Here is a 23,442-nt window from a genome sequence, read left to right on the forward strand (position 1 = left end):
TAGGTGAGGTAACAAAGTCCAGTCTGTTTTATTTCTAACCCAAATATTGCAAATATACAGAAAATTACCAGTACAAAGTTAAACACATCCAGATTTATTTACACAATGCTAATAAAGAAATTTAGGTTTGATTTCCATTTTGTGGAATTTTGCTATGGGGTCTGGCTTTGTTGTGTAACTGACATGGGTCACTGAAACTTGATTATCCCACCCCACATGCAATTTTCTGTCCCAAGGGAACAGAAGACTTGGGTTCTTAGCGAACATGCAGTAATGATGTTAGTACTGCTTTACACTTCAGTAGGAAGGCAGCTATCCCACAGCTGGGAGAGGGGCAGAGAAGTTACAGGGCAGGGAGGGACCACATGCTCAGAAAGGGAACGAGAGACGAGAGAGGGCTGAACAACAGGCACATGGGGACCCTGAGCATTTCTGTGCATGAGGATAAGGAGGGTACGACCAAAACCCTCCTTCCCTAGACGTCCAAACACGGGAGGTGGGCAGGATCATCGGGGAACATTCAGGTCACCTGACCACAAACTGAGGGCATGCGGAGGATGAGGACTGCATGAAAGATTTGGGACCTATCAATAAATCATTAACTTGTACACTATACAGATTATACATGTATATATGTACATATATATATAAAGGTACAGATTAGTTTGTTATTCTATATAAACAAGGATGCTTAAGAATGTACTGGTGTGAAAAAATGCATACAGCAAGTTGTTGAAGACAGTTTCAAATTAATGTTCTGACTCTTATTGTTATAATGCAACATAACCAAGCAATCAACATGCTCCTGCTATGTCAACTGGCCTCCATGAGGGCAAGGCCCAGCTCTGCTCAGGCAGGACGGTGCTCCCAGAGCTGCTGGGCACATGGGTGGCAGATGAAACAGAACGTCTGGCACCTGCTGAAGGCCAACGCTGAAGGTCTGGCCCTCCCTAGCACTCCGTCATGCGGCACATCTTACACTTTGGTTTTGTTCAAAGGACATTTAAGTCCATGTTTACCTCCCTGCTTGAGGCCAGATAAGTAGCAAAGTTGAAAAGCTGAATCTCCGATTTTAGCAGTTCCAAGTATCCAGGCTTCCTATGGGGCGAGGAGGATGTACCAACAATGAGCAGGAAGAGCTCCAAACCACTGCGTATAGAGGCAGGGTTCTTTAGGGCTCTCCCGGAGGATAAAAGGACCTTTCTACTTGGAGGATTAGCCTAGAACATAGAGAACTGACCGAAACTTCGGCCAGCCCCGCCACCCTGCACTCTTCTCTGTATCCGGGCCCTGTGACCAAGGCCATGGGAGAACCAGCTGTGGCTTAGAGAGCCAGCGCACGGGCTGGAGGTGGCCAGCCTGGTACCAAGGTGTCACGGACGAAAGGCCAGCTTGGACATGGAGAGGCCCAGAGGCAAACCTAGGAATTAGAGAGGTATACACCAGAAAGCCTACTCAGAGGCAGATGCCAAATTCTAAATTTCAGTTATAGCTGATCTATTGAATCTCCTGAGCCCAGCTTAGAACAGCCAGAACCCTCCAGACATTTTTCTTCTCCTAAGTGGTGCCCCATTCAAATACCAGCCCAGGTGCATGTACCCTGGCCTCTAGAGTCGTTAAAAACTGAAAGCCCCCTTAGGTCCAAGACGCCCGTCACAGGTGAGGGATGGTGAGTTCTCCACCTGGATCTAAAAGCTCAGACCACTGGAGACTGCTATGTCCAACCTATCTTACAGTGCTCAATCCTATCGCTAAGACCTCCAGAAATCATCTTTTCTCCTACCATCAAGCCTGAGATTTTATACAATGATAAGCTACACTTTACTTTCAAAGATAATGCTCCTAACCTAACGTCAGTAGAACAAATTAAAGATTGTTTTCTCTTCGAAGCTGTCATGGATTGAGGCGGTTATACTCTCCAGCTGAGGACATACATTTGTGAGTGAGCAGGCGGAGATAGGAAGCTAACTAGCCAATGAAGGGGGGGAGCCAGGCTTGTTAGCAGTCCTCCAAACAACCGAGCCAGCCAGCCAGCCAGACGAGGACGAGAAAACAAGAAGGGAGAAGGGTGGCTCATCAAGGGAGAGCTCACTCCCGCAACTAGGTGAGGGGCAGTTTCTAAACACATATTCAAAATTACCATTAATTTTTCTTTTTCAGCCATGAAAAAAAGAATAAAATTTTGTTTACCACGGTGGCAAAGAGGCGCTCCCTACTGCTCCCACAGAGATGCCAGCGACCGACCCCTATCCTAAAGGACAGCGAGGACTCCGTACGCAAGGAGCCCCGCCTGCTCCAGGCCCGCAGCACCTGCACGCATAAAAATGTTGAAAAGCTCTGAAGACAGCCGACCAGCATTGCCCACGATGCACACAGGGACCTGGACAATTTACTCACTTTTTGTACCTCAGCTCCGTCTCCTGAAAAATGGGGACAAACCCCTGCCTTCAAAGAGAAAGTCTCACCGAGAATGTTGTAAGTTTCCAGGGACATAATGCCAAGAGAAAGTGCTCGGAAAACTGCCAAGTTCTACAGAAATCCCAGATACCCTTAGAAGCACAGTGCTCTCACCTCATTAGAGAAGATTAACTTTCCTACATCCTAAAACAAATCAGAGAATGACCACATACGGACACATCTACCCCGGGAGAAGGTGTGCAGCAGAAGTGGGTCTTGGCTGGGCATCAAAATCACTTTGGGCAGGAGGTGAGGGTGTCCGGGAGAAAGACTGACGCTTTATCATTTGTGAGCTGGTCTATCTTTGGAATTTTTTTAAATTTAAAAACTGCAAAATGAATGAGCTTTTCCTAAAAGACCAGTGCTCTCTGGCTCGAACAAATACGAATTCTCCTCACAAAAACTGTCCTAGCTTTATTTCCCAACTGAAGCTCCCTGACTCATTTAGTTCAGCGGCAAGCTTCGAAGTCTCTAACCTTCTCCATCCACCCCCTCTCCCACTTTCCCTGCTGTTGCTAATCCATTCTGGGGAGGAGAGAATGCAGCCATCTGCTCACGCATTCTGACAAAAGTTGATTTGGCACGTTTACTTTTTCGTGACTTTGTAGCCATAAAATGAACTAGCAGCAAAATGGCAGTTACCAAAGAATGTCCCAATCATAATTACTGGGAGAATCTGCGGCCAGCACAGTAGGGACGCTAAGACCAAAAATGTACTATACTACATTCCTGGATAGCAAATATTCAAGCTGTATTAAAATGAATTATTGCAGCTTTCCATTACTGTGTGGCCACCCAAAAATCAACCTCACCACATTCTATTGTTAACTTGATTTGAAAGAATGTCCAATGGAAAACCTCCTTAAAGTATGAACTTAATGCATCACGTAAAACATCACCTACACTGGACGTGTGTTTTCAGTTGGTTCCGCCAAAAGTTTCCTGCCAACAAATTACTTGGCCAAGCTGGGAAAAATGGGTGAGGAGGAGAGCCTGGTAATAAAATCCTGATTTTTAAAAAACAGCCTATAAATCTGAAAACATGTCTAGTCCTGGCTCCGCATACAACAGCAGTCCAAGAGGAAGCAAGCAAGTAAGCGGCCGTCCTAAGGATTCACCACCGTGCCCACAGGTGGCAGAGGACATGGAAGACTGTGATGTTCGGTCCTCAGGGGCCACCCCGGGCACCCTCCCTCGGCTCCAGCAGAGACACCACTCGGCCTGGGCAGACATCCAGGGCAAGCCCTAACCCTGTCCTTGAGCAAGTCCACTGGCACAAACACAAAGCATGGCTGGAAAGATCTTGGAAGAAGCAAGAATTTGTCCTTTAATAGGTGCTAAATCTAGTCAAGTCCCTGCTGCTCCCTTCTTCCTGCCCCAAGTTAAAAATAGTGTCCTTTAAGTTTTCCTGATTTAGTGTCTTGGAAGCACATGGTTAAGTCAATTGCCAAAGGGCAATTAACAAGGGTATTGCCTAATTAAACGGGGGTGGGGGGGGGAAGAGACACCACTGTGGTCTATGGTCCCCAAAAAAGCAAGCAAGCAAGGCGGCGTGTGTGTGAGGGGCTGGCGTGCAGCGTTCTCGGGGCAGGGCTGGCCCTGGCCGGGGAAAGGCCGCCAGGCCAGGCCAGTCATTGCAGCTCCGAGTCCCCGTCGAGTCCCTCTCAGCAGCTGCTTCGTGTCGCCAGCAGAGCCCGGGGACAGCACCGAGTACTTTGTGAGAATTGATGCTGGGGTTGGCAGGTGCCCTGGGGCCCTGGGGGCAGGCGCCATGCAAAACATGCAAGAGGGGGGTTAGTGAAACGTTCCCTTCCAATCCCATTTCATTTCCCTTACTAAACAAAAACAAAACCAAAAGAACCCATACTTTGCAAAAAGACAGAACTTGAAATAAAAAGTTAAAGAATTTAGATCCCCCCCCTTCTCAGAGCCCATCGTGAGAGTGTTTAGGTTCCCCACCCCCCTGCATGTCTTCAGCGCAGATCCTTTTGGCTTTGGTGGAAGCAGCAGAAACAGAGCTGGGCCCCTCGCAACGGGAAATTTATTCCCCCAAGTTGGCCGTGTGAGAGGTCCTGCGGTTCCATCATCTGTGCTTGGTCCCAGCTCCTTTGAGGAGCTATTCCAGGAGGTCCTGGGAAGAGAAACAGAGACCATATTATTTGCACACTAAAAAATTCCTCTTTTGAAAGTTATGGCCTGGTTTCCGGGCGGGCCAACTCTTACAGTCATTAAGTGCCTGCTCCTGGCTCACACCCTCCTCCGCCTCAATCGGATCTTGATTACGATCAGGGAAAGAAACACTCTTTTCTTGTACTTCCGGACCACCCCTCAAGAAGACATGGCCTCACCTCGTCTGAGTCGTCGTGATAGCCACTCTTATGAGCGTGGGAGGCCGTGTCCAGGGCGTCCACACCGTCCACGCCGTCCACACCGTTGGCCTCTGCGTGCTGCTGCAACACAGAGTAGCGATGCACCAGGAACCTGGGGAGGGAAACCTCCGTGACCCTCACGCGGCGAGCAGGCACGCGACTCTGACAGCACTGTGGGCTTTCTGAGTTGTATACCCTCACAGCATGAGTCCCACACACGGCAGCACAGCCCATAGCTGGCATCTGGCAGACAGAAGCTTGGAGAAGTTCTGGGCTCGATGCTGCAGGAGCAGCGCTTCAACTAGCCAGTTTTTGCTAAGGGCCGACTCAACCACACGCCCTGGGCTGACTCTGTGGCTGGAATTCAGTACCTCTGACCGCCTTCCATGCTCCTTACCTTCCGCCACAGACGTACTTCTTCACAATGAGCACCCCTGCTACGACTGTGACCAGCATCAATCCCACGGTGGCCAGGATGATCGGAACAGAGTTTGACTTGGAGTTCTCGACAAATTAAAACACAGACAATTTCAGGTGTGCACGTTCTAGGACTGAGCTCCATGAGGCTGCTCCTTCCCCTGGTTTCTCAGTGAATGGTCTGCAGTCTCCAGGCCCCTCGTGCTTTCCCAGCCCCTTCAATGGACCGTCTCGGTGCTACCAGGAGCGCATCACCGATAGCGGAGGGGAACCAGAACGTTGGCTGCCCCGAAGCTGCCAGAATGGTCCAAACTCAGGGGCTCTACTGCCCGGGTTACCCTGGGAGCCTTGGCAGCGACCTAGGTCAAATAGCAATTGAGGCTGTTCTCTGCTAGTCGTATGGAGTCGTGGAGCACTTAGGGGTGCAGCAGGAAAGGGAGAGCATGAGAACAGTGGGCTGAACAAATCTGGAACAGGGCCAGCACCTGGGAAGGAGCTGGGCCAAAGCCGGATCAGGTAGGACATCGTGCAACACAAAGACTCTTGTTTTTACTTCATTTCTGGCATGTTTTTACAAATAAGCCTTTTCATATCATTGTTGGAGTGGGACCTAACCTGCTGCAGGGTGGGAGATAGGGAGTGTGTTTTCAACGAATCCAAGAGGAGGCAGACCTGGGTTCTGGGACATGCTGTGTCCCTGGGCGCGGGAGTCCTGTGCAGTCACACACACACACACACACACACACACACATTCTGAGGACAGCCACCAGGAGTGCAGGGTCGGGTGCAGAGAAGAGGGAACTTGCCCCCTGACAAGGACACACACCCACACATCCTGCTCCCGCTACCTTCCTAATCCCGCCCATGTCAGGCCCTCATCCCTTAGAAGGCCAGAGAGGAGGGGACGGCGGATTGTCCAGCTCCCATTTTATGGATTAGGAAACTGGGGCCCACAGCTGACTGCCCCAACCACACTGCTGGTCCAGTGCTTCTTTATCAAGAGGTTTCCTCTTCACCATTTTCCACATCCTCGCCAGACAGTTCAGTACTACAGAGCTGTAATGAGCCCCGTAACTTGCTCCCACATCACAAACCCATTGCTATCATAGTTCAGTTGTCCAGTATGAATGCAGTCGGCGTGACTCAGGCCAGAGCCCACCTGAACGATGGCCCAGGGCTCCCCTCTTCCCACCCTTTACCGCCCAACTTCAAGTCTTTTCCGTAAATGACTCTCAGCCCCAGAAATGTCCTCAACCCGATGCTCCCAAGATTCGGAACAATTTTATGGAATTCTACTTTGTTCCCCCAATGAAAAAGTTTTTAGTAGGGAGTGTATCATCGTGTGTGACCCATCCTCCATCTTAATGGTTTCCTATGCACAGCGAAGCCTGCCCGAAGTAGTCTGGCCACTTTGTATTCAGTAATAAAATTCTTAATGCTGTCCCTTTGTTCCTGGCAGAACACGAAATCCCACTGGTACCTAAACCAGATCTACTTTAGCATACCTGCTTTTCAGGACTCAGAAAGTTGCTTGTGCATTTCTTTTTCAAGTCTTTTACTTCTCGGACTGGATTCACACCACCTTGGCATCTGTCTCCTGGAATTTTTCGGTACCTGAAAAGGCAAAGACAATTTGTTATCAGACCATTAGGTGTATTCCTGGATTCTTGCCTCGTTCCTGAAAACAAGATTTGAAAAGCTGCAGAAAAGCTTCTCAAACTTCCACCACCTTTCAGGCCTGAGGGGAGAGCTACAGGAATGTTTTGGGGATGTTTTGTGTAGTTTCAGGCCTTGAACAGACCAAGCATCCCTGGCCTTGGGGCAGAGGCATGCCCACCTTTCTGCCTTAAGAGATGGGGCCAGAGAACTGACCCAAAGAAAGCACGTTAACACGTGGTACAAAAATGGGAGGGGGGAGTATTTGTCGGAGGGGGGTACTGTGTCCCCTCCAGAGCGGCACTGCCTAATACAGTGGCTACTTACGTTTAAACTACGTAAAATTAGTTCAGCGCCTCAGTTGCCACACAGGGTACTGGCTACCATATCAGACACAGCAGATGAGAGGGCATTTCTGGCGCCACAGAAAGTTCTGTTAGATAGTATTTTCCTAGCATGCTCTAGAAGACTGCCTGCACGGAGGCGTGGGGTGCTGTGAGTGGGGGCTCACTCTGCACGGTGAGGACACGCCTGTCTTGATTCAGGAGGAGAGCCGCCTCACCCATTTGTCGTCAGGTGCTCCTCTCTGCCGTACAGACAAAATTCCAGATCGTGGCCCTTCAGTTCTGGCTGTTCCACACATTTGGAGTCATTTTCTGGACGGAAGTAGCCAAAATCACTGTAAGAGTCAGCAAATAAAGTATCTTTCAGAGTTGCTGAAAGACAGTGACGTGACTAGTAGTGAAGGTTTTATGTGGGGCAGGGGCAGATTAATATTCTAGTCTTTGGTCGCATGGAAGCAGCTCAGCGTCATCTGTAACGAAGGTCCACTTAGGAGGACAGACATGGAGAAGGTTTAACTGGGGGACCAGGGGCTTATGGAGCAGGCCAGTGGACTTGGGACTCGGTAGCAAGGAGCCCTGCCCAGACAGCAGTGGCTCCAGGAAGGGACCGACGGCAGCAGGGTGGGGACTCGCGCACTGAGAACTAAGACACTGAGAAGCAGTGGCACCAGTGACAGATCTAAACCCACGGCGCTTAGTCATCTTTTTATTTACCTTCAACTCACTCACTGTTATGTTCTCTGGTGGTGTACCCTAGGGTGTATGTCAAATCTTTCCTACCTGCCCCACTTCTGTCCCTCTTAGCTTCTTAGATGATCCTTGTCTCCAGTGTGAATGCCTGTCCTGCCCTCCATCCTATCCTCTCTCCACAGTGCTTCTCATCGGCTCTCCTTTCTCTGCTTCCCCCAAGAAATAACACGCTGCCTCCTCTCCAAGGCTGACCCCCTACGTGAGCATCCTTGGCCCATCCCTCTGACTGCCCAGGGACCTTGCTTGGCCGACCGTGTGGAGGGAACATCAGGCCCACTCACCTGGGGGCTTCTCCTTAGCCTGTGCATATACTCTTCCTTCTCCCTCTTCTTCTTCACTGGCCAAACTTCTTAAAAGAATATTTCGTATATTTTGTACTCGTTCTGTTATACTCGTTTACTTTTTATTCTGTGCATTTTGGCTTGAACCCCCTCTACAACGTTGGAGACGAACGTCTGAGGCCCCTGGGACACGCTAGTCCCGCAATCTTGGGGGGCCCTCTCCAGCCTGCCCTCTGCTGTGGCACCTAACGCGCCGCCTGCGCCTGCCCACACCCCCGCAAAGCTGTGCTCACCTGCTCCTCTCCGCACGGTCTGCACCTCCATCTTCCTAACCTGGAAACGCAGACCCTTGCCCCCATCTGCAGTTTGTTCTCTTACCCTCTATCTGCTCTCCCTTCGTGAGCTTAACTATTTGTTGCAGCTAAAACTTCCAGGTTTTACCTCTCTTGAGCTGTGATCCTACGTTTCCAAGTACCTGCTGGATGTCAGCACCTACATCTGCTGACAGAACCTCAAATAAATAAAGCATACAAAACACATCATGTATTCTCTTTCGAGCCAGGCTCTCCCATCATTTCCCTGTGTCTGTCCATGGCACTACCTTCCTTCCACTATCTGAGCTGAAAAGTCAGCCTGGGCCTGTCCCATCTGCACCCTGCTCGCCTCTTTATCGCAACCACTGCGACTTCCCCTCACGGCCTATCTCCCAGCACACCCTTCCTGAGCACGCTGGTGGGTATCTGCGCTCGCACAGGTCCACTGGCTTTAACGACTTGTTTCTTCCCAGATGTGCAAGGTCAAGTCCCAGCACTCAGCTCAAATGCTACCTCCTCCACAAAGCCTTCTCTGAGCCACCTCCTTTCAGCTCTCGATGGGATGGCCTTTCCCTTCTCTAAATCCCCAAGGCACCGTTTCACAGCCTAAGTCTGTGCGTCTGACCAGGAGCGGCAAGAACAAACTTTCCATTGTCACTCTGCACTGCCCTGCATGCAGCAAGTATGTAACAGACGTGTGGGGGACACAAGGATGCTGCTCGTGCTTCAGGGTTGCTCTGGCAAAGACACAGGGAGCAGGGTAAGAGAACAAAAGATGCCGAAGACACCACCCTTCCAATGGGGGGAAAGTTCTGGTGAAAATCTTAGGTATGCGATCCCACCTGTTGGGGAAGTGCCCTTCCTACTCACAATTACACATTTCTCAAGCACGGGCGGTAGAGCGTGCAGGCTCCGGGGCCGAGCTTCCAGCTGAGCCGCTGCGGCCAAGGGAGTGACGACCTCCCTGAACCTTTGTTCCTCCCTTGGTGAGTGGGAATGGCAATCGTCCTTATCTCAGAGGGCTGCTGGGGGTAAACGTAAATGGCTCAGGACAGTGCCTGGCACAGAGAGAGCGCTTGGTAAATGTCAGGGGCTAGCGTGACTACGACGTGATTATCAAATATAATATGCCCTTGAGGACTCAGGAGTGTAATGGCGGAGCCAAACCTGTCCACGATAACCAAAACAGCAACAGGCATCCTGCAGGAGCCCAGATGAGGGAAAGCTGGGGAAGGCTTTCCGGAGGGGAGAAGTGAGCTAAGTACTAAAGGCCAAGCAGGAATCCCCCAAGCCTGGGGCCCGAGCAGGGAATGTGGGAAGACTCCCCGGGCAGAGGAAGCCCCATGTACAATGGCCGCAGCTCTGACGAAGCACATCGGGTCTGGAAAGCAGAAGGCCGGGTAGTTAAGAGCCCAGTCTGTGCGCCATCTAGGATGAAGACAGCCCACTAGAGTGTCACAGTGTCAACAAGCTCTAGCCCTAGACTGACACCACAGCCATCAGAGGGATCCCGTTCCCCATGGAAACACAGAGGGGGGCACCCCGGCCCATTCCACATGCACATGTGAGCCACACAGTGGGGGGGGGGGCACACCCATCAGCCTGGGGGGTCGTCAGTCCCATATTCCCAGTTCTACAGAATGTCATGTGAGAGGACACGACCGCTGTCTGTCTGCATTCTTTTCCAGATCCTCCAGGATGCACCTTTACTTCCTGCCAGTGTGTTTTGCAAGAAACGAGTTCCATAAGATTACTGGCTGTCACAGGAAGCAGTATCCCGCTTGGAGACCTGGGGACTGCCTTGCCCTTAGACAATCCACTAACTCCATGCCGGCCGTGCACCTGACCCTGCAGCCCAGATGGTCCTGAACTCGAGGGAGTCCACCTCGATGGCCTCTAGATTTGATGGGACATCTGGATCCTCAGTACCCCGATGTCCCCTCCTGTCTCAGGACAGAACCGCACTCTGCCTTCAGTCTTGCAGACAATCTGAAACCTAGGGCCCTACCTGCTGAACTCAGGCTGTCAGTGTTTGGTGAGCACACGGAAGTCCAGCCTCCTCCCGGCTCCTGCACTGCCTTTCCCGGGGATTTCTTCCCTATTGCCTCCTCTCTGGGTTTCTGAGTTCTCTTCCTCCTTACACACCTCTCCCCCTTGCTGTCAGGCCAGGATTCCTGGGGGTTGTCACCGGCCCTGTCCAACAACTGACTGCCTGGTGTGATAGCTCACCTGTCCCATTACTAATCACTCTGGATCCCTTCTCTGTGCCTCCATCTCCTCAGTAAGCAGCAGTAGCTCTCCGCCCTCGAGGCAGAAAGCCCTATAAGACAGCTGCCCTTCACCTCCTCCCGCACAGCCAAGGGGCTAACAGGGATCTGAGGGACACAGATACCAGAGGAAGTCCTCCAGGGAGCAGGGACAGACGGACGGCTGCTTGGTCACCACATAATCCCGACCATTCTGGCAGACGGACGACTTGCGAAGCCGCAGGTACTGTTCCTTGTAGCCCAAGATGCAGCCATCTCCATAATCTCCAGGGTCTGCGGAGTGAGCCAGCCATATGGTATAGTCCTTCTCCTCACCTAAAGAGAAGACAGGCTGTCCAGGTCCCCACCTGGCCCCGCACCCACGCGTGTGAGGCGGCTGCCGGGCGGAGAGCAGAACGAGGAGGGGAAACGGGGATGTCTGACTCATGCTACTGCTTCATTTGGGAACTGCAGACAGAAGTTGCAGGACTTGGCGCCTACTAGCCGCTGGCATCTCCTCATGCCACAGGAGGGTTCTTTGCGTCTCACCGCCCGTTTGAGTATTAGGAAGAACCTTATTTGTTCCAAAGTGGGCAGCTGGATGGAGCAGCTCTAAGCCTCCTTCCGAGCAGAGGGGCTGCTCTCTCCATGTCTTGTGCACCTGTGCTCTTGGTCAGCAGGGGCTGCCACAGGTAAGCGACCAGGGGTTTCCTTTTAGGACAGGATACCAGTTAGCCAAAAGCATGGGTTCAATTTCACCAAGGGTTAGTTTGCCTCAAACAGAAGGGAAGACCATCTCTTTCTAGACTTTTTACTCTAGTCGACTGGCTTTCAAGTAGACTGGTGATGACCGTCAGTGTGGCTTCGTAAGTCGTATCACCCACTCCTGGAAAAATGACTCAAAGGCTACGGCCTAAAGACTGTGGATTAGGTTTTTATCCCTTGGAATCTGAAGACCAGCACGGAGCCTGTTAAGAAGCAGGTGCTCACCAAATCTTTCAATGGCGTTAAACTTTAGGGATAACTGCAGAGCTGCCTTACGAGGGGAAAACTCATAAGCCAGCTCCTTTACAGCCTACTTAATGAATCTGGATAATGATGACTCTTGGGTATTAAATCATATTTAAACACCCTGTAGAAAAGTAAGGTCCAAACGGAGTGCTCTGCTTCCTCCAGGAGTCACTGAACTAACCTTCTGAGGAAACTGACCCATCATACACTCGAATAACAGGACCCCAATTCAACCACGGGGACTTGAAACCTGAAGTCTTTTGTCAGAGCACACCAACAAGAAACTGCAGCTCGCAGGGCAGGGGCCTTTTCTCTAGTTTTCTATTTTATCCTCCATATTTTTCAGTAAAATGTCAGCATCTTTGGTACTGGGGCCTGGGTTTGCTTGGGATTCTTTTTACCTCCTTTTCTGAAGCCGTTTTCTGTGTCTTTAACATGCCTTCCAGCCTGAAGTCACAGAACTCTGAAACGGTCAGTGTGGGCGCCATGCTTACCCAGTTGCTATTTTAGAGCCTCACCATGACATTCAAGCGAAAATTCTGCGTGAAAACTTTCTTACTTCAACGTTTTCTGTTTTTTTTTTTTTTTTTTTTCACGTCAACGTTTTGATAAGGGACACAATCAGTCAGTTGCTCTTTGCAACACGCTTTCCTCTAAGGCTTTCTCTTTACGGTTCTTCTACAATCAAGGGTGAAAACCCCTGAAATGTCATGAAATAATTTTAGACAAATGCAAGCATGCATTATCCTTATAAGCAGAAAGAAGTCCCTAAAACTTTACAGAGCTCCAACAGTATGAAGCTACCCTATGTGAGGACCCTACCCACTTATGGCTGGTCTGAATTGAGATTTACTACAAGGGTAAGTGTCAAATATACACTGGATTTTGAAGTCTTAGAGGAGAAATATAAAATACAAAATATTTCATTGATAACTCTTAATATTGCTTACATGTTGAAATGACAATACTTTGGATATGTTAAGAGAATTATATTATTATTAAAGTGGATTTCACCTCTTCTACTCCTATAATGCAGCTGATAGAATAATTTAAATCACACATGTGGTCCTCATTTGTGCTAGTCCAAAGAGGGAAGTGGCATTTCTGATACCATTCCATTGCCTGATTACCCACATGGAACATTCTTCAACCCTTTTTCCTATGCAGTTTCTTATTCCAGCTAAAAGAAATGAAATTGAATTGGTTACTTAGAAAAATGGGCTTATAAGTTTCTGGTAGAAAATGTCAAAGGAGGTACTCACAGTTCCTTTCAAGGACATCTTTAAAATCAATGGTGTAGGAGACCCACTGGCGAGTCAGGAAAGATTCTGTGAAACCCCAAATGCTGATATTCATGGACCGAGCTCCAGGTTCTGAGGCCAGGCCGGTAAAGTAGATGGGCTCCCTGGTGAACGTGTAGGTCTGCCAGCACTGACCCTCATCTGTGGAGAACCTGAAACCGCAGTCAGAGGACAACTGTGACAGACGATCCACACGTACGGCAGTATCAGGAGACCACTCTAGCTGTCTGGTCCCAAACCAGAGAAAACCCTCAGATTTAGGGATGGCTTACTGACTGATGATTGTATTAATTTTTAATGCCTACAGTTAAAAGGGTAGGTAAAAGGGATTCATTCAAAGAGTACAGAAGAAAATGCCTTCATAAAATTTTTCACAAGAAAAAATGGACTTCTAAACAAACAAATTATTTTATATAACTTATACTTAAGGAGTCATCTTCCATCCAAAGTGCTTAAACACTTCTGTAAGATTCTTGTAGAGAGAAAGAAGAATATTTTTAAGAAGTGACAGAAAGTGTTAGCTAGAGGAAGTCAGAAGAAAAAGCACAGCCATTGAATGTGGGTTGCAATCCCTCCAAGAACGATCCCTACAGTTCTGTAGAATGCACACATCTGAGTCAGGGTCTGTAAGCAGCCCCCCACCCTGCGGATCCGCCCCACAACCAGAAAGCGTCCCACAGCTGCCCTCTCTGCCGATAGAGCGGGGGAGCGGAGCTCATGCATACTTAATCACATTGATAGGGCGGCTGCTGTGCTCAATGGCCACAATGATGCCTCCGGAATCCAGGATGGTGTAATAGTGGGGTCCTTCCAGCATCTTCGCCCAGGAGTAACCCCCATCATCTGATATGTACACATCCGGGATCATCACTGAGATGGCATCCCCTACACTACCTGCAACACAATCCACCATCTTATCAGCCAAAATCAGCAATGAAACAGAGGATTTACCGCCGAGAGAAGAATTTTCAATGAATTTACTCTGATGATTTCCCATCATGCCTCTTTTAATAGAAAAAAGGGACCATAAAACTTGGGAAAGGGAGAAGTCATGTTTCTCTCTCTAAGGAAAACCCGAAGTATCAATATCATGTAAGAGACTCTACGAAGGATGGGAGAAGTCCTGTATGGTGGTTTTCTTACAGAACTCAAGGCTGCGACCGAGTCTCAGTGTGCTCAGCTGACGGTTCTTGGGGGGACGAGGGGAGGGCTGCTTACCATGGGCAATGACTATGCCGACAGCCTTAGGCTCTGAGAGTGGGGCCATTGGAACGTTTAGCTTCTGGGAGATGCTGTAGGAAGCGTGAATATGAAGGCTGCACTGTGAAAAGAAACCAAAGCTTAGATTAAAACCAAAGGTGTAATTTTCTACTCATCTTACAGAGCCTTCTAAGGAAGCTTTGAACTGAACCCAGACTTCAGGGGGATACTCTTTAAAAAAAAGTTGTGGTAAAATACACAAACCATAAAATTTACCATCTTAATCACTTGTGTCTAAGTGTACGGCTCGGTAGGATTAAGTACATCAACAATGTTGTGCCACCATCACCACCATCCACCTCCGGAGCTTTTTCATCTTGCAAAATTAAAACTCTACACCCATTAACCAATAACTCCCAGTCCCCCTCCTCCCAGACCTCCAGACCTTCCAGAATGGGAACCACCATTCCACTTTCTGTTTCTATGAATTTGACTATTCTAGGTACCTTACAGAACTGGAACCATGTGAGTCCTTTTACGACTGGCTTATTTCACTGAGCATGTCCTTGGGGTTCAACCATGTTGTAGCAAGTGTCAGAATTTCCTGCCTTTTTAAGGCAGAATATTATTCCATTGCATGTATATATCACATTTGGCTTATCCATTTATCTGTCAATGGACACTTGGGTTGCTTCCACCTTTTGGCTCTTGTGGATTATGTTGCTATGCACATGGGCATACAAATAGCTCTTCGAGACCCTGTTTTCAATCCTTTTGGATGTATACCCAGAAGGGGGATTGCTGGATCATGTGGTAGTTCTACGTTTAATTTTTTGAGGAACCACCATACTATTTTCCAGTCACTGCACTATTTTTCATATCCACCAACAGTGCACAATTCTAATTTCTCCACATCCCTAGCAACACATGTTATTTTGTTTTGTTTTTGGTAGTAGCCATTCTAGTGTGTGTGAGGAAATCTCTCCCTGTGCCTTTGATTTGCATTTCCTTAATAATTAGTGCTGTCAAACATCGTTTCATGTGCTTTTTGGCCATTTGTGTATTTTCTTTTTTTTTTTTTTAAAGATTTTATTTATTTATTTGAGAGAGAGAGCACAAGAGGGGGTAGGGTTAGAGGAAGAAGCAGACTCCCTGCCGAGCAGGGAGCCTGATGTGGGACTCGATCCCAGGACTCCAGGATCATGACCTGAGCTGAAGGCAGTCACTTAACCAACTGAGCCACCCAGGAGCCCCATTTGTGTATTTTCTTTAGAGAAATGTCTATTCAAGTCCTTTAACCATTTTTAATTTGGTTTGGTTTTTTTTGTTGAGTTACAGTCCCAGTAGGATATTCTTGATTCCAAAATGCATTAGTATATTTGGGAGCAAATTATGCAATTATTTTCTCATGTGCAATGTCTTAGTTTGTTTTATTCCTGCATTATACCAAAGCCTCTGATCAATATTTATTTGTTTTTATTTTTACTTTTTTTTTTTAGATTTTATTTATTTATTTGACAGAGAGAGACACAGCGAGAGAGGGAACATAAGCAGGGGGAGTGGGAGAGGGAGAAGCAGCCTTCCCGCGGAGCAGGGAGCCCCATGTGGGGCTCGATCCCAGGACCCTGGGATCATGACCTGAGCCGAAGGCAGATGCCTAACGACTGAGCCACCTAAGCACCCCTCTGATCAATATTTAAAGCATGATTCCACACAAATAAACTTGATGAACACCTGAAATATTTCAGGTACTGTACAAGATGTGGTGGTGATCCAAAGTGAGACCCAGTCCCACCTTTAAGAGAGATTTCTGAGGGGCGCTGGGGTAGCTCAGTCTGTTAAGCATCTGACTCTTGGTTTCACCTCAGGTCATGATCTCAGGGTTCCAGGATAGAGCACTGGAGGGGCTCCGCACTCAGCAGTGAGTCTGCTTGAAGATTCTCTCCCTCTGCCCCTCTCCCCACATGTGCATGCACTCTTTCTCACTCTAAAACAAATAAATAAATCTTTTTTTTTTGAAAGATTTTTATTTATTTATTGAGAGAGAGAGAATGATAGAGAGAGAGCATGAGAGGGTGGAGGGTCAGAGGGAGAAGCAGACTCCCCGCTGAGCAGGGAGCCCGATGCGGGACTCCATCCTGGGACTCCAGGATCATGACCTGAGCCGAAGGCAGTTGCTTAACCAACTGAGCCACCCAGGCGCTCAATAAATAAATCTTTTTAAAAGAAAGAGAGATCTCTGAGAAACCAGTTTAGCTATAAAGCACAATGAAAGTTAATGTTTTTTTTTTTTTTTAAAGATTTTATTTATTTATTTGACAGAGAGAGAGAGAGAGACAGTGAGAGAAGGAACACAAATAGGGGGAGTGGGAGAGGGAGAAGTAGGCTTCCTGCCAAGCAGGGAGCCCGATGTGGGACTCGATCCCAGGACCCTGGGACCATGACCTGAGCCGAAGGCAGTTGCTTAACCAACTGAGCCACGCCAGGCGCCCCGAAAGTTAATGCTTTAAAAGAGGTCTGCATTGGATAAAATGTTCCTGTTATATATTTTACTGCAATAAAAAAGAGGTTCAAGCAAACTATTGGTGAAATGAAGAGGAAGGATTAATTCTATTTTTTATTTTATTTTTTTATTTTTTTTAAGATTTTTATTTATTTATTGAGAGAGAGAGAGAGAGAGCATGAGAGGGAGGAGGGTCAGAGAGAGAAGCAGACCCCCTGCTGAGCAGGGAGCCTGATGCGCGACTCAATCCTGGGACTCCAGGATCATGACCTGAGCCGAAGGCAGTTGCTTAACCAACTGAGCCACCCAGGCGCCCCAATTCTATTTTTTAAAAAGATCTTATTCATTTATTTGAGAGAGAGAGATAGTGAGAGAGAGCACGAGCAGAGGGAGAGAGAAGGGTAGGCTCCCCACTGAGCAAGGAGCCTGACATGGGGCTCGATCCCAGGATGCTGGGATCATGACCTGAGCCGAAGGCAGACGCTTAACCGACTCAGCCACCCAGGCGCCCCGAAGAATTAATTCTAACTGAAGATGGGCATGGAGGATGGTCAGGATTTTCACTGATTCTAATGACTTGGGGGTGGGAAAATCAGCCACAATTTTCCCAGGAATCTCGTGGGCAAGGCCAAGCGGCAGGGGCGCATGCAGGGTATTCAGGGGGCAGCAGAGGGCTACGATAAGGAAAATACTGGTGATAAGAAGGACAATGACAATGAAAAGGCAGGAAAGATCCTGACAGGGAGGAGAGGACCTTCATTCACCAGGTCTGAGGCAAAGACTTTATTCACAGGCAAAGGGGAACCCTGAAGCGTACTGAGGAGGAGAGGCATGGGAGTGTGAGAGTGGCCAGGCTAGTTTAGAGGCCACTGTACTGGCCAGGCTAAAGGCGAGCCAGAGCAGAGGGATGGGAAAAAAGGAGAGGGGAGAGAGCCTCACAGCACTTACGAGTACAGAGAAGGGAGAAAGAGTGTTGGGGAGGGGGGTACAGGTACACTACCTCACACTGTCTGAGGTTCTTAACCAAAACCCCGCCTACAACAGCAGAGTGCCTATCCACCACAGGTATTCTGAGGAGACCTCGGGAACCAACACTGTCACTTTTTGAAGGAAACTCCTAGGGCTTCCCCCAGCTCCTCTCAAATTCCGCAGGAGCCAGACACAAAGCTTGTTTCTCTTTTCTTTTTTTCTTGCCTGTCAAGACCCGTCACTCCTGGAATCTGGGATCTCCTGGAGCAATGCCTTTGTATCTCTACTCTTAGCCTCTCCGCAGAAGGGTCAGCTCCAGCTTTCATAGCTGCGCTGGCGCGGCGTCACCATCCACGCCCGCTGGCGTGTGGAGCCCAGGCAGAGGGGAAGAGAAGGCCAAGTTCTCGTCCGTCTGTTTGTGGCCGGCGCGGCTTTGTACTGCTCATGAATGGCCGGCCTATGACTTCGTGTAGAATTCCTAAGGTCTCAGGGCCGCCATGCTGACTCCTAAATGATCGCAGGCCCACCTTCCACTCTGCATTCAGCAGTTTAGTAAGACACAAAATTTTAGCCTTCAGTTTTGTTTTTCTTTAAAAGACAAATAATCCACAGTATTTTTGACTTTTCTTTGCAGTTCCTTTTCCTGCATTCTAAGTTCCTTTCATTAATCTCATTTCCAAACTTTCCACTTGTAGCTGTGGACCCTAATCACGTATGAAACTCCGTTATTCAAAGACCTGGCACCGATCAGAGCAGAGTGGAACCACTGCCTTGCTCCACACATAGGACACTTGGGGTAAAACAAACCTCATTCTTGTTTTTTGCTGTAGCATCGCATTCACTGTTTTCAGGCTTCCTCAGGTGCTTCCATCTTCCTCCTTGGTCAAAAGTGATCATAGTCTGGATAGAATTATCTGAATGGAAAAAGAATGATATTAAGTCCGATACACTGGAAGCACCCTATTAAGTTCAGTTTATCATTGCATCTCTCTCTCCTGAGACTTTATAACACCATTAGAAGTCTGGAGTCCTACAAGCTTGTAACATCCAACAGAACGGCTCAGTGTTGGTGAGTAACATGAGCAGCACTCCATGATATCTGAGGAAGGCTTCCCACCTCAACAGGACCCAGCTGATGGCAGAAATCATCTAGACTGATACTCTTGAAAAGATACCTTTTATCTCCTCACCAACACAAACAGGCTGATGTCCATTCTCCTTGCTTGCTTGCTTGCTTGCTTTGGAAGTAAAATCTACAATGGGAAAGCATCCCATTCTTTCCTCAGATAAGGCCAGGATACCAGGCTTGTTTTAGGGACTCTCAAGATTTGACTGTGATTTGAATGTATGTGTGTAAGTCTGGAGTAGTAATTCCTAGTTTTTGTCTCTCCACTACTCTGTATCTGATCTCTCTTATAATTTTTCTTTTCTTTTTTCTACATGTTTCTTCCCTGTTCTATTTTCAATGACATAAACTATTGCAGGTTTAAATTCAGAGACAATATGTTTTGAGACGTCCAAGGAAAATCAAACAAGAAAGCAAATGAAGGGCAATTCATTTAGTCAATAAACATCTATTGTGTGCCTACTATGAAAACTGTTGTAAGCCTTCGGGACTCTATCAGTGAACAAAACAGAAAAAAAAAAAACCAAAACTTCGGGAAATAGACATCCTAGCAGAGTCAAACACCAGTGGGTTCAGAGAGAACGGGAGACACCAGAGACAGTAAATGCTATGGGAGAAACCTGCCCAGCTAAAGAGAGGCTGAGTGTGTCCGTGAGGGGCGGGGGGCGGGGGGGGGGGCGCCAGACAAGTTTCCAACGGGATAGCCAGGGCAGGTTCCAGTCAGAAAGCAACATATGAGCACAGATGGGAAGGAGCACGGCGTTAGCCTTGCAGCTCTCTGGGGAAACAGAGAACAGTGCCTGCAAATCTCTAAACCATGTGTGTGTGCAGAGGACTGGAGTGACCAGAATGCAGTAAGCAGAGGGGAGGAGGTGGGGGTTGTTTGTTTTTATTTGTAAAGATCTTGCAATCTGCAAGGTCCTAAGCAGTATTGGCCCCCATTTGCTCCCTGACCTCAGCTCCCACCTCTACCAAAAAATAAATACATATTTAAACAAAACCTAAAGAGCCTTTTTGTACTTTAGGGTGACGTGTTTATTTGTATAACTGGGCCTTAGCAAAGGTGAGCTCTGCAGAACCACTGAGTTGGACACAAGAGAAATGCTGGCTGGCTACAGTTGTGTCCTCTTCAAGGAGAAAAGCAGGTAGTGGTTCAAACTCAGGCTCATTCCCCTAGCCCTGAACCTCCCAATATAGAAAACTTATTTTTTTAAATTTAACACTTATTCTAAACAACACAGAACCCAAAAAGTCTTTCTTTTTACCTGCTGTTGCTTTGGGTTTTTTTAGTTCTATTTACCATAACTTACGTAAAATAAAGAGCGAGCCAGAATTTACATGGATAGGCTTGTAGGCTAGGCAGGCAACATTACTGGGGGGACAGGACCATTATTCTCCCCACAAGCCTCAACTCCCACCATTTTCAGCTGAAGCACAGCTGTGCCCAGACTCACCTTCTGAGAGCACACTTGTTATGTAGACCCCGCGGAGGGAGGTCACATTGGTAAAGTCTGTCTCACCACCTGTGGTGGTGTACAGATGTCGGTCTAAGGACTTGGAATAGACAATGCCTCGATCGTCTGAGGTGAAGATTGTGCCAAATCCGGTATCTGAAATAAGCAGATACACAAAAACACTAAGTCCTGGGAAGGAACGGAGAGAAAACAACAGTCTAACCATATGCATGACTGAATGACTGACTGCAGACATTAGCCAACGGTCTCTCTTCATGATGTAGATGCAGACCTGAGAATTAATCATGGTTTGATACTCGTGATTTTCATGTCCACCTTTAATTCCAGCACCCAGCTTGGTGCCTGGAGTATGGCAGATGCTGTTTGTTGGATGGATTACTCAGATGCTACAGAAAAGACCTTCCCAGATATATTCTGGTGGCAGAGGCAATGCATTTAGATTCATATCATACATATCTCTAAATCTTTATATTCCAGAACAATGCTTTTCAAACTATCTGTGGTGAAGGATCAATTTTTTTTAAGTTTTATTTATTTAAGTAATCTCTATACCCAGTGTGTGGCTCGATCTCACAACCCCAAGATCAAGAGTCTCATGTTCCTCTGACTGAGCCAGGCAAGTGCCCTGGTAAAGGACCAATTTTTAAATTTCTATCATGGCACAAATTGATCATTTGTAAAATATAATAAAAATTAATCACAAGAAGAGTGAAATACAAAAGAGAGACAAAATACAATCCACAACTTTTTAATGATTAGATTCAACAGATATAAAATTACTCTGTCAAAGGGCTGTAGGAGTTTCTCAATGCTTCCTATTGTTTTCTGCACTTCCTTGGTAACAAAGAGTTTGCAAACCAGTATCAGTCCTCTGATTATCCTTTGAGCAGCAGTGCTCAAGGGTCTATGTGGACACACACATAAACCATACTATAGAGTCAAAACAAGGGGTCTTCTTAACAGAGACTACATATTATCTGTAAGACTGTGTATTCTGTAGTACACAAATACCTAGGGGTAAGAGAAAAAGTCAACGTGTAAGAAGTAAGCTCGAAGTCGAACTTGAAGCTTCCGTCTCTATGCATTCAAGGGTGGGCCACTAAAAAAGCTCTTACCTCCAGGTTCATCTACATGCATGAACACCATGTCATCATTAGCTGCTAGAATAGAATAGAATTGTTCCTGCCCCACAGAAGGTAGCTGGGCCATGCTCCATGTGTCCCCTTGATCTGTTGACACATGAATCCTTCTTGTTGCATCCTGGAACAAATGCCAATATTTATCTTTTTAATTTTCTGCCAAGATGCCCTGTGCAGGGACATGAATAGGAACATTATTATTCATATTTATGAGTATCATTATCCATTTCCTCACTAGGTACAACTGTTATAATTGACAGGTCCCAGCACCAATTACTAAAGCAATTTCTAACCCCTAGCAAAGTTCCAGGCCTCAGAACAATCCATTCTATTGTACGTAAGGCTATCTTGGCTTCCTCTTTGGCTTCTTCATTCTGGTATGGCCCTGTAGCATATAATCTTCCCAACCTCTGACATTCCCATTTCCTTCAGTAGAGCTCCAGGTACGATGGGGCCATCACCAGTCTGGCTTTACAGCCCCTGGCATAGGCTTGCTCAGATAATTCTTAAAATGATGACTGTTGCACAAAAGTTTGGTCCCTTTGAGAAAGTCCTGGCATAATCCAAAGACTTAGATAATTAAGAGTCTAAGAAATGGGAGATGAAACCCATGCTTGGGAGATCACAGGGAAGTCGAGATGTGACACGTCTCCTCTTTAAAGGAAGTAAGTGTCTGTGAACAGCCATAACGAAGGTCATGTGCACAGCCTGGGACGTGGCCAATATAAGGGAGCTGACCAGGGGGTTTTTATCTGCCAAAAGGAGTCTGCTGAGGAGGCAATTAACACCTCCTCTCTGATAAATAGCTTAAAGTTCCTACTAGACACAGTTGGCCAGGGCACAAGAATTAGTCCCAGCGCCTCCTAATGTTAAATACTCTTTAAGTTCAGTGATAAGTGCATTTTACTTACTTCTCTAGCTCATACCTAGTTTTACTCTAGCTCATTCCAGTTTTACTTTCACTGTTACAGGTAAGAACGAGAATTCAACAGCACACAGTAGGATGCTGATTTTGTAGACAGTAGTGGTACACCGCAGGAGGCCACCTCCGTAGTCAGGCAGTCTGATTCCCACCACGCTTCTATCTCTGGGTGACCCTAGGCAAGTTACTCAATTTCCTCAGATACAAATTGAGGCAAGAGGATCTGCCCCCAGGATTGCTGGGAGGATTTTGTGCTACTGCTCAAGGGAGCTATGTGTAGTTACTGTGTCTACTTCCCCATCTCCACTCCCGTTCTCTCTGAACCCACTGTAATCAGCCTGCTAACCCCAGTTCTCCAAAGAAACTGCCCTTGTCAAGGTCACCAACCACCTCCACTTCGCCAACTCCAGTGGATCATTCTCAGGGCTCCTCTAATTCCGCATCTCAGTTGAGTTTCACACAGCTGATCACTCCTCCTTCTTGAGACACTTTCTCCACTTGGCTTTCAGGGCATCCCTGTCTGATTCCCCACCTCCCTCCCTCCGTCTTCTGTGCTGGATTCCCATCTCTTTCCAACCCTCCAGTGTCGCTGGGGTGCTCCAGCATGTGCTCAATCCTCCAGAAGATATCACCTAGTCACACAGCTTCATATACCATATAATTTAGGGAGACTCATATACCCAAATGTTACTTGACATTTCCACTTAGATATCCAGTGGGCATGTCATACGCAAAACTGAATTCTTGATTTTCCTCCTACAAACTTAGTTCTCTTACCATCTCAGGAAATGGTACCACCATTCAACCAGTCGCTCAGGGCAAAGATTCTAAAGTTATCTTTGGTTCCTCTCATTCCTTCACAAACCACATCTAATTCATCAGCAAATCCTACTGGCGATATGTTAACAATATATCCATGATCTTGCCACTTCTTCCCTAGTCCATGTTAACAACCTACCATC

General features: G+C 47.6%; 1 protein-coding gene across 2 annotated transcripts in view; it reads right to left on the reverse strand.

Moving 5' to 3' along the window:
- Window positions 1–6: 6 nt before the first annotated feature.
- The window catches only part of SORT1 (sortilin 1), a 66,111-nt gene continuing 42,675 nt past the window's right edge, over window positions 7–23,442 (reverse strand). For both annotated transcript variants that reach the window (XM_021690325.2, XM_021690324.2), the window contains exons 9-20: window positions 21,535–21,679; window positions 20,399–20,554; window positions 18,626–18,732; window positions 14,365–14,467; window positions 13,872–14,040; window positions 13,108–13,298; window positions 10,981–11,170; window positions 7,462–7,578; window positions 6,749–6,857; window positions 5,224–5,330; window positions 4,806–4,938; window positions 7–4,588 (exon numbers count right to left, since the gene is read on the reverse strand). In XM_021690325.2, coding sequence (XP_021546000.1) covers window positions 4,574–4,588; window positions 4,806–4,938; window positions 5,224–5,330; window positions 6,749–6,857; window positions 7,462–7,578; window positions 10,981–11,170; window positions 13,108–13,298; window positions 13,872–14,040; window positions 14,365–14,467; window positions 18,626–18,732; window positions 20,399–20,554; window positions 21,535–21,679 — 1,542 coding nt within the window. In that variant the 3' untranslated portion in view covers window positions 7–4,573. The remainder of the gene's footprint in view (window positions 4,589–4,805; window positions 4,939–5,223; window positions 5,331–6,748; window positions 6,858–7,461; window positions 7,579–10,980; window positions 11,171–13,107; window positions 13,299–13,871; window positions 14,041–14,364; window positions 14,468–18,625; window positions 18,733–20,398; window positions 20,555–21,534; window positions 21,680–23,442) is intronic.

Source organism: Neomonachus schauinslandi, chromosome 4 (assembly GCF_002201575.2).
Source record: "Neomonachus schauinslandi chromosome 4, ASM220157v2, whole genome shotgun sequence".
NCBI classification, from domain to species: domain Eukaryota; kingdom Metazoa; phylum Chordata; class Mammalia; order Carnivora; family Phocidae; genus Neomonachus; species Neomonachus schauinslandi.